Genomic DNA, 15,113 nt, shown 5'->3' with positions numbered 1-15,113 from the left:
TATTGCTAAGGCAAATTTGAACTTGAAATTGAACAATATATTAACTGTTAACAGTTTAACCCTTCAGCACGTAACTTATTTTTATGCTATGTAGTGCGCGTGTTACATTACATGGTTCGTTATGTTTTCATTAGCGTTATTAAGCTTCTCATAGTTTTAAGTTAGCATTCGCTATATTTTTAATGTTAAATCGCTGTTTCCTCAAAGTTAAAATTAGCTAGAATTTTTCCAATCTAGTGTTCTAATTGCACTGGTTTTAGCATACATGCTAAATGGTAAATCACACCGGTGTGACCATACGTGCGAAAAGGTTAAATGTGTTGTTCTCTGTATGTATTTAGTTATCCATGTTAGAGTTCTTTTTCCCCGCGGCAAAGAGCTACAATCGTTGCCATTGGTAACAATTCAAGAAAACTCAGTAACGGTCACTTTCATCTAGTTCGTTCGAGACATCGGTTAATTCGCCCACATTCAAGCTTGATACGAGCATCGTTGGTATGTTTTACATCTATTAGATATTTCACATAATTTATATTTTACATAAGTACATTTTCTATTATTTTATGTATAACATAATATTCGAGTTAAGTTACAGTTCGTTTGTATTACTGAAAGTCAGGCACAGACGCAGTGGTTGTTAATGTTATTTACTGAAGTCTGTAAATAATCATTACGATTGTGTTTGTGTGTTTAGTTTCACCCTATCTGCGATCGTCATTAAAGGAAGACTGTGATGATTGTAGAGGGAGTTACACTGTCCGTCAATTTACATAAAGAGGACAGAACATTAAAGTATACTTAAATATATAAATATAAATAAATACAAAACACTTAACAAATTTACTTTACAAATTCACATAATAAATAAAACCTAACCCAATTACAATTATTTAATCGACAGCTGACTCAGGCATTTAAGTGGCACCTAAATGAGGCACCGAAATCTGTGTTGCGATTTGGTCCCGTAGATACTGGTCATATAGGAACTGGTCATATCGGGTTTCAGTACCCAACCCTAATAGTGAGACAAGGGACTGGGACTGGGGCAGATTGCCCTTAAGGGCCGCAGCATCTACAGGCACTTGCCCAGCTGTCTCCCTTAATGGCTGTCTTAATATAACCATTTATTTTCCCAGAGACTATTAGTTGTTTAAAGAGAGCTGGAAAACCTACTGGATAGTGGTCTTCCAAGACCAGAGTAGTTGCAACTCAGCTGGTTGAAATTCACCATGATTTAACTTCTAAGCTAAATATGCTGAATATAAAACCAGGACCTAAACAACTGAAAACACAGAAGAAACATTACTAATTACATCTGAAATACTGGCTTTACAGAAGGCTGAAGATTTCACTGGCTGACTCATCATGTAGCATCTTACCTGCTGCGATACGGCTGGTTGGTCAGTCACGTGCGCAGTAAGTGTGCCAACAATAACCTGCAGGTGGCCCTCCAGTGCGTCCTCGCAGAATCGCACGGCCATCCGGCACACAGAGTCCAGCAGGTCCAGGCAGAGGTACAGGCTGCGGGCAGACACCTCATCTAGCTGCACCGGGCTACAGGCGGGCAGAGCGGAGGACGGCACTGAGCAAGCATGGCTAGACAGCCATTACAGCATCGCGACTGCAGTGTCTCAATTACAAAGCCAAAGGGAACGTCTCCAGGAGCAAAAGCCACAGAGAAAAACCATCCAACAGAGTGTGCTGTTATGTAATGACTCCTACTATCTAACTGTGATTTATGATTTAGTATTGCCTCTGCTCTTAGCCTAACCTTTTTGTTTGCACTTTTGTAAGTCTGTTTGTATATCAGCATGTGACTAAATGTAAATTTTAATGTAAACTACACATGCCACGTGCACTCAGAACAGATTCAGCTTTTTTATCAACAATTAAAATACTGAGTATAGTTGTATGTTCTGCCAAAACAGCATACATAAAATGCTTTCTCTCTCTCTTTCTCTCCTAAAAGAAATGATTGACAGGAGTAAGGCCAGGAAGCCCTGCCCCCTCCTGACCTGCTGCTGATGTGGTGGATGAGCGTGTAGATGACGTCCCTCAGGACAAAGGCCCAAGCTCCGCCCAGCCCCTCCTGCACTTCCTGCAGCAGGAGGCTGATGAACAGGTGGTACATGAGCAGGATGCGGTGCCGCTCGTATGCATTGGCCGTCTCGGCCACCTTCTGGCAGACTGCCAGCAGGATCCTCTGGATGGAGATCTATGCAGGATAAACATGACAGGACGACATTCACCATCCCACGAGCTTTACAGGATTCTGTCTGTGTGAACAACATGTACAAACTCAGCAAAAGATTCTAGCTGGACATCTGTACATTCAGGACCAGCTTTTGCACATTTGTAAATCAGCCTTCTCAAAGCTTTTGATGCATCACACAGGGTTCATTTCTAACCTTTCAGTTAAAAATGAAGATCACTTCAAGCTTCTGTTGACGTATAATCACATCATATACAATAAACTTGAAGAATGAATTTATCAAGTGGTGTGAACTTTACACCATATGAATTTAGCTTTCTCAGATCCAAAACCAAATTGCAACAATGCATTTGTGACATCAGCTGTTGCATTACATGTCCATCCTGGAATCATGTAGAGCACATGATCTCAGGGTGGATCTGTGGGTTAGTCCATGACTGCTGCTGATAGATTTATGTCTTTGTTGTACAGAAATGAGGTATATGATGAAAACCTGGCTGGGTGATCTTGTATTAGGGGCAGTATCACATTCTACCAGCAGAGGACAGTATGCGTCTTTGATATTTTTGGGCAAACAGCCCAACAGTCTTAATGCTGGGTCATCTGACATTTCCATGTCTCATGAGTCAATAGCCACACACTGTGAAACAAGAGATTCAAAACAGGGAGTCTCACTGGGGTTTTGGAGAGAATGGCCACTATAGACTTGAGGTTGGTGCTGTGACATTTGCTGAGGTAGTCCAGGGTGGCTTTGATCACATGAGAACTGAAGTAAGGTGGGTTAGGAGCTGGATCCAGTTCCCTGATTGGGGGGGGGGAAAGTTACATTTCAGTCATTGAAATGGAACATTTTATGACAGACATTACAGGAGTTGAGTATCCCTCCTAGGATTGGACCTTTACCCAATAAACTGGCCCAGGTCTCCAGACTCCTCTCTTTGCCCAGCCTCCTCATACAGCGTCATCAACAGCTCCACCACGATGTCTGGCAGGTTGCTGTGAATCAGGCTGTCGATTTGCTGTGGACGGTCGAGAGATACCAAGCGAAGCATCAAACACATGACAACGGGACAGAGTGTAGCAGGGGATAGTTGAGAACATGGATGAAGCCATCCTGGTTATCAGTGACTTGCCAGATTTGAACCAATTGTAGTGTTTTTCAGTCGTTTGATTGGTTCACACAAGTAAGTGACTGCCATGCGCTTTAAATGACATATCTGAACCAATCATTGTGTTTTGATGTTGACAGCTCAGTATTTTGATTGGTTCCTAAGAGTGACTCCCAGTATGGGGTTCGTGAAGCTTCACTGGACTGAACTGGAAAAAAGACCGGCAAGGAATCTGAACCCAGCAATATTCTTCACGTGGGTTTATTTCTAACCTCATCACAATATTTCAGTTAATATTGAAAAATCAAGCTCCTATTGCTGTATAATCACGACATTACATATCAAACAATGCAAGAAATATGAATTCAGCCTTCTCAGATCCAAAACGCAAAGCTGCAACAATGTATTTGTGCAACTGTTGCAGTAAGTGTCTATACCTGAATCATGTACAGCACATGATTTCAGGGTGGATCTGAGGGTTAGCCCATGAGTACTGATGATGGATTTATACCCATGTTGTAGAGAAATCAGAAAGCGATGAATATCTGGTGATCAGGCAGCAGGGCAATATCATATTGTTCCAGCAGGGGGTGGTATACGTCTTTGATTGAAGGACATTACATCAACCATCATTTCGTCCAACCCATTCTACAAGACGCCCTCCCACCTACCCCTCGGCCCTCGCCCCCACCTGCTTGCCCAGGCAGCTGCTGTCCTTCAGCAAGTCATACACCCTGTGGGCTTTCTCCCTCTGCTGAGCCACCAGGGTGTCCTGGCCAGACAAAGTGAAGTAGGGCAGGATGTTCACCATGATCTTGGGGAAGCAGTCTGCCAGAAGTTGCTTCCAGTCCCTGCCTAGTTGTGCTCCCATGGCCTTCACCTGCTCAAAGCTGTCCAGGTACACCAGGTGTGGGACGAGGACGTGGTATGATGACCTGGGACAAGGGCGTCACGTGAGACGTAGGACACAGTGACACTTTGGCGATCTCTTTGTGACTTCATTTCATGACAAACCTCATGTTCCCCAGAATATTTTAAAAAATGTCTTAACATTTGTGGTTCTGGTTTGTTTTTTCCACACACACAGGTAGTTACCTGTAGAAGTCCTGGATTGAGGCATGGCTCAGCAGAGTGTAGGGGAAGGACTCCAGGGAGTACTGGCGCAGCCACTCAGTGACCAGGTAGTGCAGGTGAGAGGTCACAAAGCTCACTGCACTCCTGTAGCTCAGCGTCCTGGACACACTCTCCAGAACCTGTGGGGCCATGACCACAACCTCGTTTTGATGGGGTCCACAAATGGGCTCAATTCCAACCAGGTTTAAAAACTCACAAAGTAATTCCAGGGTTAAATCCCCAACGGGGCTCCAAATTTGTAACACTGAAGCAGCGAGACTAAATTACTTCAGTGTATCCTCAAGTGTAAAGCAAGCTATGTAAGCCTCATAACCCAAGGGTTACTGGTTCAATTCCCAGGAAGGTCAATGCTGTTGCACCCTTGGGTGAGATTCTTAACCCTAATTGCTTCAGTAAATATCCAGCTGTATAAATGGATAAAATGTAAAAATTGCATTCACTCTAGATAAGAGGATAATACGTGGGGCAGCAGTGTAGCATAGTGGTTAAGGAGCAGGACCCGTAACCGAAAGGTTGCCGGTTCGATCCCCGCTGGGACACTGCTACTGTACCCTTGGGAAGGTACTTAACCCACAATTGCCTCAGTAAATATCCAGCTGTATAAATGGATAACATCGTAAAGAACTGTAACCTATGTAAGTCCCTTTGGATAAAAGCGTCTGCTAAATGAATAAATGTACGTAATGTCATGAAATGTAAAATGTGAGGTCAGGGAGGGCTCTTGCACTTGCCTTCTTAATGAGCTGCAGGTCAATGTCATTCTCCCTGTAGGACTGGAAGAGGGCAAAGAGGGCCTGCTTCTCGCAGACAGGGCTGCAGCACATCACCACAGAGATGGCCTTCAGCAGCGTGGCCCTGCGGTTGGATATCTCATCCTGGTGATCCTCCGTCACACTGCCTCTCTGCGAGACACACGGGAAAGAGTGGGGCGGGGACACTGCGATGATACAGCAGGGCCAGAGCTAAATGCATGTGTCTCCATCTATCTGGAACTTACCTGGACCACCATGCCCTCCTGAGCTTTCAGGTAGACATTCTCGAAAGCTGTCTGCTGAGCCCTGAGGGAAAGCATCTTCCTTTTCCTCTTAGTCGTCTTCTCTGTGCCATTTGGAGTCATCTCCTGGAATAGTCTGTGAAAGAAATCCAGGAAAACCACAGCAAAAAATGGACAAGACACAGGCAAACGGTTTTACGTAAGCAGTCATATCTGCAACCAGGTGTCGGGCATGCCCTAGGACGGCGCTTACCTGTCAACCATCATGGCAGCCAGCATGCGGACATGGTGGTGGGCATCAGCCAGGTGGCAGGGCAGGACCACAGATGCTGGGAGCTCATCCTCTCGCAGCGTGAGGACCGCCCACTTGCAGCGTGGGTCCACCTGTCAGAGCGAAGTGTGTGCGTATGCAGAGACAGAGCAGGGGCAGAGAAGATCGCATGATGTAAAGCTCAACACATCTTCTTTCGCAAAACTCCTCCTTCATGTCGCACAGCCACAAAGGTGCAGCCATTTCCTTCAAATGCTTCCCGTCATTATTTACTATTACTTATTAGACATCCTCGTTCAGGCAGCCTTCAAAGACTTTATTTTACACGTTCCATTTATACATCTCGTCAACTGTGCCCCACCTCAGAATCAAACCTGCAACCTCTTAACAAGCCCACTTCTTCAACCACAACACAACGCTGCAGCTCCACTCTCTGTCACGTGCACCCCTGTAAGTTACCTCCAGAAGAGCCACCAGACAATGCACCAAGGCCGCCCTCACGGAAGCTGTACATTTTCCCGTCCTGCCGAGGATGCTGGGGAAAAAAAAGACGTTCAAAAATTTGGAGCAAATGCTACAAATGTAACAAAAACTGGCCGTTCTCAAAATAAACCCATACTGATCACTGACACTAAATGCTTCAAAATACCATTTGCGTTTATTCTTTTTACAGGTTTATAAGAGTACAACAATGAAATGACTTCCTGGTCATCTGCCAGATTCACACAGCAGCAATGTTGCCCGCAGAGCTCACCAGAAGCCGGAGATCACTTTGAGCAGCACACCCCGCACATGTGTCAGGTCTTCGGCTGGGTTCGAGTCCTGCTCCTGGGCTCCGCCCAGCCCGCGAATGGAGGGGAGCAGGCCCATCAGGATGGCGGCACAGACTTCCTGGTCTTGTCGGTACAGGGAGCACAAATCCCTGTCAGCCACACAACACACTAACACTCAGCATCATTCACACAAGGGTACATGGTCAATTCAGAAAAACCTCTGAACCAGGGCAACAACAATGAAAGCTGCTTAGTAGCTATAGGTCCCTTAACTTATATGCTTTTTAAAGTGCACTGTGATGCAACCAAATAAATAATGGTTTGAACTGTGGTTACAGAATGAATGGTTCACACAAAATGAAAGTCATCTTAATCTATGCACTGTGGTACAGATGGAGATGGAAACACCCTTACGCCAGGGGACTCAAGAGAGAGTCGAACTCTTCTGCTGTCAAACACATGTCCCCTGCAGGTAGCTTCTTCAGCAGGGTGAGGTACTAACACAAAAGAGAGAGTTCATAAATCAAATCAATCACCTTATATTTGACTTTGCCTCTCAAAGATTCTTCTAAACAAAATGAATTGGCACAGAGCAATCCAGAAACTGCATTTGTTTTTCATGAAATGTTCTGCAGTTTACATACAAGATACATAAACAAGGCTTTGTGAATTATATGATTTTATGATTTATCTTTGCTCGTGAGGAAACTTGAAAATCTTAGAACAGAAAAGGCAAGCAGCATGACCAATCCACTTGCTTGGTGGTGGATTTGTATTTGCATAATACCCATCATGCAGTGCTCTCACCAGGCGCAGGTTCAGCGGCTTGGCACAGTCAATGTGGTCGATGAGGAGCAGCAGCCGCCTCCGGACATCGGTGGGTTTGAAGGACAGCCCGTGGACGAAGTCTGAGCAGCCACACAGACAGAGGAACTCCAACACTGACAGGAGGGCCACATCCTGCTTGGCCAAGAGCTCCTCGGACAATGTGCTCCTGATGGCTGTGGGGAATAGAATGGCATGTAGAGCATGCAAGTGACGCTGGACAGTATATTCTCTTTGTAACTACTTATTCTTATTTTTTATCCCTTCTACATCTTCATGAAGATCTCTTCCTGGAATTTGCAATTCAATATACATTAGGCTTGTCTCTCACCATGACGATCACTGCATCTATGCAGCAGAACAGGGGTGTAGCAAATCTTCCAGTAGATTCACACACCAGCCACAGCTGCTTTTCACACTGCCAGTTACCCAGTGCACTACTGTCTGTTCGAGGGCATGACTTCACTGACGTCATCTGAGAAGCCTGCAGGTACCTCATGAGTCACAGGGTGCCTTAGAGCGGTGTAATGAGTGACTCCTATCTACCCGATCTCCAGTGGAATGAAGTCAATTTGCTCTGCCCCTGTGGACTCCCAGTCATTGTAAGCTCATGACACAGCTGGGATCAAACCTGGGCCATAGAGCTCAGCATGCTCTCAAGGCAGGTGCCTTAACCACTTAGCTACACAGGACCCCTGCAGTTATGGCTATTTTGTACATGTGTATGGTACCTGTGCCAGACAGAGTGTCGCTATTGTCAGCATTCTGTTGCCTGTCTCTGCTGGCGCTGGCCTGTCCCTCGGTGCCGTCATCAAAAAGGTCGACTTCCTCCTGGTTGTCTGCCTGCGTCCTCGTCATGTCTAGGTCTTCCTCCATGTGGTTGTCCTCCACCACCATGCTGCCTCGTTTGCAGGAGTTTACCAGCTGGGTATTACACATAAGACTCCAGCCATTTTAGAGGCTTACATAATTTACAGGTCTTACATCATAAGTCAAGTCAAGAGACTTGACTCTTGATGTTAGACCTGTTAATTATATAAGCCTCTAAGATATATAACCATGTTATCCACTTATATAGCAGGGTGTTTACTGGGGCAATTCTGGGTTGAGTACCTTGCCCAACAGTAGAGCAGCAGTGTCCCAGCAGGGGGTCCAGCCATGTTAGATGGTATTCCATTCCACAAGCCCAGACAGGGAAAGACTAGACTCCATAGACTAACCACATCTTAAAAAATAATTTACAATACATATCTGAGTCGTACATTCCAAATGCCTGGTTGTAACCCTAGAGGATCACAGAGGGGTCAAATTCATTTCACATGGAATGCCCAATCAGATCTCTCAAAGATTCACTTAAAGAATCTAAACGACTTGGAAGCAAGGATTGGGGGGGGGGGGGGGGGGGGCAGTGTTTTTCTGTCACTGTAGCATCTGATTGGACAGTGGTTTATGTTGAGTGATAGGATTTCGTTAATCCCAGAATCCCAGAGTTGTTGCTCCAGCTTCTTAGCAGAGAGACTCACCATGACTTTGCCAATTTCGGACAGCTCACTCAGCAATCTGGATGGCAGAACTCTCAAGAAGAGGTTACAGGAGGTCAAATTAATGCTCTCCTGTGGCAGAGAGGAGACACGTGTAATTCTCTATAACACTGAGGGTGATGACAATGACAATGATGACGATGAAGACTGGCAGCCTGTCTGACCTTGGTCCCTCTGTGGATGCAGATCACACACAGCTGCATGACGCCCCTCAGCACAGAAAGTGCTGAGTCCTCCGCTGTCTTGCTCTTCACCGTGGAGACATACTCACTGATCAGCTGGGCCAAACACTAAGAAATCGAGAGGCATTCCCCCCTCTAAATGCATGCTGAACTGAAACACGTTCTGAGCACAACCGTTAAAAGGCAATGCTTAGAGGATACATAGAATCAACTGAGAGTGTCAAACACCCCACCTTGGCTTTTTGGAAGAGTGGGGACTTGCAAGCCTCTTCTTCGGTGAGAAGTCCAGCATTCACATACCCTGCCAAAACGCTGGTGAGGAGGCTGGCACCACGGACCAGACACTCTGGAGGCGTTGTCTGAGACTGGGGGGCACAGAATCCAAGCGACACAACTTTATCGACACTTTATCATGCTCAAAGAAATACGGAAATAGTCTATTCTCTCATTGCTTAATTTACATTCCATGTGGCAGCCATTTCAGAGACAACTATAGTCTAAACTGAGATAATATATGCACAAATCCCAACCAAAATCAGCGGATAATTCACCCAGTGAATCTGCATGGAGCAGGCATTTCCCTTTATACAAGTAGATGATAAGCAAGGCACCTTCAAGCAGAACAGGAGCTGCCTGTCCACACTTATCTCAGTTAAATGCATGGCTGTTGACAAACATACTGTTCACAGCTCAGCTCCTCTCCCACTAATCACCCGAAAATGGACTCACATCAGGAGAGTAGCAGCTGAGCAAGTGGTCAGCCACAGAGAGGAGGTTCTGCTCCACGCAGTCCCTCAGTGCCTGCACAACTGTGAACCGTGTATCCACAGGAGGCATCACCACCCCCTCCTCTTTCGCCGAGGAGTAGGGAGGTCTATCGTCAAAGGTGAATTGCAGGTACAGGTCTTCAATTTCAGAGAGGGCATCCTTAGCCTCTGATAGGGGGCCTTCTCTTGGTAGGAGGCTTTAGAGGGACAGAGAGACAGTGAGGAAGACTGTTAAACCTCAGGATATAAGTGTTACTCTTACTAACAGAAGATTTGCCCGTTCTGTGCCCACAAGAGCATTCCCTCACCTCTCTGGGGGTAGCAAACCTTGCAGAAACAGCATGCCAGCCCTAGTGTCTTTCAGCATCAAAGAAACCAGGATTTTGGGAACCAGGAGGTATGGAAAATCCCTGTAGGGCAAATTAGAGGGAAAAACACTGAGTTGACGATCTGCTTACCAATTTGGTTTAAATCAACACAGTACAGCTGGAGAAAATATAGGAGCAATATAACATATTGTAACATATTGAAACATATTCGCATTCTAATGTTTTCTTTCAAAGTGTGGTGAAAAGAAACTTGTCAAGTTGCTGATGTGTCCCATAGTCGCATGGGTGAATGTGTGGAACTCCTGCCCACCTGCAGAGGATGAGGTGCGGTTTGGAGCTCTCGTCCATCTCCTCTCCCTGCTCGTTCATCAGCAGCCAGCCGACGATGGCCTCCTTCAGGCTGGGCTGCTCACCTGCTTCCCCTGGCCCCGCACCCACTGCCCAGTCCAGGGTGCTCTCCAGGGTTTTGGGAATAGTGCACTTCAGCAGGACCTGGGACAGGCACAGAGCAGCTGCGCTGCAGGGCACAAAGCCAGCCAGGATTGCACAGAGGTCACACGTGATGCCACAAGAAGCAAAAATACTACGGTCGCTGGATCAGTCTTTAAAATAATGTGACAACAGTGCAGCGTAGTAGTAAGGAGCAGTGCTCACAAACGAAACATTGCTAGTTCAATTCCTCGCTAGGGCACTGCTGCCATACCCTTGGGTAAGGTACTTAAAACACAGTTCCCTCCAGCAGTAAAAACAGATAAAATTGTAAGTCACTCTGGATAAGAGTGTCTGCTAGATCACAATAATGTAATATAATGTAATTTAAAATAAACAAGCGCCACTGTCCTGTCACATTCAACTGCAAAAAATACCAAATGTTGCAGAGAAAAGTACAATACTTGGAGCATAACACATTTATGACCGACTTATACAGTTGGATTTCTACAAGGAGCAAATGTTGTGGCAACTTGGATTTGGACCCGACCCCATGATCCTCTGGTTCAGGATCCAGTGCACTAGCCACCAAACTTCGTGACGCCACAACCTGTGGCTACTCACCTGGAGGGCTTGCAGGTCGACCCAGAGAAGAGCCTCCAGAAGTCCCTGTCGATTGGAATCAGTGCCCCCTGGAGGATGGTACACAGAAGGTCCAGGCTGAAGGCCTCAGTCTGTGGGGAGCTGACCCCACGTACGGCCAGGCCCCACAGACGCATCCAGAGCTTCCGCAGCTCCGGCACGTGGGCACGACTGAGCTCGGGGCTCAGGGCTTGGCAGCGGGCCACCTCCTGCAGGCACCTCAGCACATAGGGCCCCCTCTCACCCCTCCTCTGCTCTGTCAGCAGCTGGCACAGCACCGACAAGAGAGGCACCAGCTCTGGCCCCTGGAGCATGGCCGGATATTTAGACGCCAGAACAGAGGTGATCTGCAACCTGCAGAAAGGAGATCAGCCAACACTCACAACATGTAACAACACTCCCCCCATTTCACCACTTCCTGGTACATCTTAAAATCATATACAGCAACCAATATTTTGTTAATGGTATTGAAATTTTAAATTTTGAATTTTGAAAAAAAAAAAAAATTTGCAAGATTTGACTGTAAACAGTTGAGTATATGTGAGTCCCATTTCTCAAGCCTCACCATGGTATGATGTCGAAGTCGCTCTGGCATGGCTGCAGGCGGTCTCGAATGACCTCCCACCCCAGCTCAATCCGCCTGCGCTTGCTGGGGGTCCCCTGTAGGCTGTCTTGTGGTGCCCCCCTCAGATGGGCCTGAGTCACGTCCAGCACCTGCGTGTCTTGACTGAAGAGCTGAAAGTTGAACAACAGGAGCTGAGCAGAACTGAAGGAAACAATAACAAAAGAATCTATTTCTGGTCCCAGAAGAACTGACGATGCAAGCTCCCGTTCAATCATCGGCTCTGGCTAAGCATTTAAGACTTGTAACAACAACTACAAACTCAAGATCTCCCCTGCAGACACTCCTGCTGTGAGCTTTTGCATTGTCAGCATAGACAGGCAGACTGTGTGATAAGGCTGAGAGCAAGCGACAGTGCACGTGTGTAGGATCCCTATGTCATCATCACCTGGTGACAGATGTCCGCAGTGAGCTCTATCAGGTTCTCCTTGACGGCAATGTGGCGTGAGCCCGTCACATACTTCCCCCGGCTTCCGATCTGGCTGATCTCACTCACCAGGGCGTCGTAGAGGTTGTACTGGAGCCTCTGCCACTTTGCCCAGTCCTCGGCATGGGCACCTGCACCGGCAGAGTGGATCAGGCATTAACAAACAGCAAGATTCACTTAGGCCACATTGAGCCACAGAGCCAATAGTACTTCAGAGTTGGGCACATCGGCCAATCACACGTTTGAATGACCCAATGAATCATTGTATGAGGCTTAGAGAGCACCTAGGGCTGTTCTTTAGAGCATTAACATGCTTCACATGTGCATCAGACTGGATCTTGAAATTATTTTCAAGTATTCCAGAAAAACAAAACAAATTTAAAAGTGAACCCCAGTAAGTGTTGGCTGAACATGCACAAAACTAGTTTTTTGCTATGTTATATGTACTTGACAATTCCTTGTTATATCTACTGTTATATTGCCTTTGTATATCATTGTATTATATTTAATACTGAGCAGCAAAACAGTACTGAGCATGGTAAGATCATTATTATAATTATTAACATTATCATCACCTGTGGCCTGCGTCTTTGCCCCTTTGGGGTGGTGGGCACGCAGCTGCAAGTTGAAGAACTCGACAATCTCCTCCTTGAGGGTGGGGCTGGGCCGCATCTGTGCCCAGACGTAGAGGATGGATGGGAGAAGTTCCTCCCCCAGACGACACACCTGCACTCGGCAGTTCATGGCCGAAGCCCTCAAGAAGATGTTCAGGGCAGAGACCAGGTGCTCCAGCACGGCCAGGTGCCTCTCCTGCCTGCAGGCCGCAAATGACACGCACAGCCGAGGGAGGGGTGATGGGGGTGTGGTCATGACACTGCATGCAGTTGATCACATTGTTACACCATCAACAAGCTTGGCCTGCACAACCTACGTTTTCCATGGCGTCCAATTATACAGCTAGTACAATTCAGGGTCAGTAACTTCACCATAACTCACACACTGTCAGTTCAGCTCAATAAACCTTTACCTGACACACACGTTGCAGCCCAATGAACAGCATAAATACTGATAAACACAGTGTATAATTAAAACTGTAGAAAAAACATGATCATACTTGTAACACCATAGTAGATTGTTTTAGGGATGCACCAATTTATCGGCCATACATCAGTATTGGCCGATATTCGCCTTGTTGACTGCCATCAACCTATTGGCAAATAAGATGACATTCACCAATGGCAGTGGCCGATGTTTATCTGTTGTGTCGCATCAATTTTGTGCTGGCTAAATGTTGTGTTGGTTTTTTGGGGTCTGACTCGGGACACCAGTAGCCTACCCAGCTGCAGATTCGGAGAAGATCCAATAGGTGGTACTATAATTAGCCTTATTCACATGGTGAATTTTGCTCTTATGTCACGCTCAGGGTGGGAGCAGGGTAACTCTTCAGTCAGCATCTGTGGCAAAGTGGACCAAAAGTTTGATGTGTGTCTGTATCTAATTTTGAAGAAATAAAACAAATATGGCCAGATGGGTCAGCAAAGATCCATAAAAGAATTCAAAAGAGATATAGTTGCTGGATTTAAAGTTATACCCACTAATGAATGAATGACCTGGCGCACTTAACGCTAGCTAGTTAGCTAACTAACGTTAAATTGCTAGCTAGCTAGCAAACGGTACTTAAGATCAGAAGTCAATACCTTGGCTTGCAGTACGAATGTTAAAATTAACTGTTTGTTCAAAAGAGACTTGATGAAGCTGTATTGGTTTGATAGCTAGCAAAGTCCCTGAAAGCCAAATTAGCTAGCTAGCTACTTGCATATTCACCTGAAAAGTACAAATACCACCTTACAAAAACAAATCTAGTTAGCTAGCTACCTACAATACAAACAAAACAATAAACTTAACTAGCTAGTTACGTTGTTTCATAAATTTGTATGATTGAATTTGTGCTCATTCAAAGATAGTGTGAGGAGGGGCTGAAAGACTTTAAAACTGTTATATTTTTATAATGAAGATAACTTTGTCTCCCTGGCATAAAAGGGGGAATAAACAACAAAAACAAAATAAACAAACCAAAAAAAAACATCGGTATCGGCATCAGCCCAGAAATTCACATTCAGTGCATCCCTGGATTCTTTGCAACACTGAGAATGCTTGGGTAAAGGAAGGTAATTAAAAATACGCTTGCATAGGATGTAAAATAATGGGGGAGGCAGTTCCTGGTACCTGGCATTGATCAGGGCACGGGAGAAGAAGCTAAAGAGTGTGTGGGTGAGCCCCTCTGTCTGGAGGCAGCAGCCCTGTACCACGGTGTGGATGATCCGGCTCAGAAGCACGCGGTTGATGGCCCTAGAGGCGCTGGTGAAGAGGCTGCAGTACAGATCCAACAGGTCTGGAGGAGGAGACAATGGTCACACTAAACACAAGAACTGATGGAGTGCATTACAACCTGTGAATATGGCATTAAGATGACTGAAGACTGCCGGCCAAGGGGAACTCTTCCCCTTCTATGTTTGCCTTAATGTACATACATAGACAATGTTCATCTCCAAAAATGCCATGGTTAAGAAATTATGAATAAATTACTATTCAGGGCTCCAGACTGCGACCATTTCAATTTTATAATTAGGCACACCAGTGCGACTTGCAAATATGCGCACATATGCGAACATTTTTTGAGAGTGTGCAAGTTAAAATTTCACGTGGTCGCATTCGTGCGAGTGCATGATTATCATTTTGGTGCCTTTCCCGCACGGGTACTGCGTTAGCCATTGTGGTTGAAAGTAGTACTTTTTCTTCACTGGCTTAGTCGGTCTCTCCCTACCTGCACTCTCCCTGCCTGTACACACGCACTGA

General features: G+C 45.9%; 1 protein-coding gene across 1 annotated transcript in view; it reads right to left on the bottom strand.

Annotated features, from left to right (window-relative positions):
- Window positions 1–15,113, bottom strand: part of atm (ATM serine/threonine kinase) — a 55,395-nt gene that overhangs the window by 36,640 nt on the left and 3,642 nt on the right. Inside the window, 25 exon segments of the mRNA XM_036536654.1 lie at window positions 1,380–1,554; window positions 2,016–2,215; window positions 2,888–3,014; window positions 3,116–3,231; window positions 4,013–4,256; window positions 4,417–4,574; window positions 5,187–5,357; window positions 5,453–5,585; window positions 5,703–5,833; window positions 6,180–6,255; window positions 6,475–6,642; window positions 6,908–6,990; window positions 7,301–7,494; window positions 8,050–8,242; window positions 8,842–8,931; window positions 9,024–9,149; window positions 9,275–9,406; window positions 9,771–10,005; window positions 10,117–10,218; window positions 10,448–10,654; window positions 11,191–11,562; window positions 11,774–11,943; window positions 12,219–12,388; window positions 12,833–13,071; window positions 14,484–14,649. Of these exon segments, the coding sequence (XP_036392547.1) occupies window positions 1,380–1,554; window positions 2,016–2,215; window positions 2,888–3,014; window positions 3,116–3,231; window positions 4,013–4,256; window positions 4,417–4,574; window positions 5,187–5,357; window positions 5,453–5,585; window positions 5,703–5,833; window positions 6,180–6,255; window positions 6,475–6,642; window positions 6,908–6,990; window positions 7,301–7,494; window positions 8,050–8,242; window positions 8,842–8,931; window positions 9,024–9,149; window positions 9,275–9,406; window positions 9,771–10,005; window positions 10,117–10,218; window positions 10,448–10,654; window positions 11,191–11,562; window positions 11,774–11,943; window positions 12,219–12,388; window positions 12,833–13,071; window positions 14,484–14,649 (4,178 nt within the window).

The sequence above is a fragment of the Megalops cyprinoides genome, chromosome 9, assembly GCF_013368585.1.
Source record: "Megalops cyprinoides isolate fMegCyp1 chromosome 9, fMegCyp1.pri, whole genome shotgun sequence".
Classification (NCBI taxonomy): domain Eukaryota; kingdom Metazoa; phylum Chordata; class Actinopteri; order Elopiformes; family Megalopidae; genus Megalops; species Megalops cyprinoides.
The sequence above is the reverse complement of the archived record's forward strand: the minus strand, read 5'-3'. Positions and strand labels throughout refer to the sequence as shown.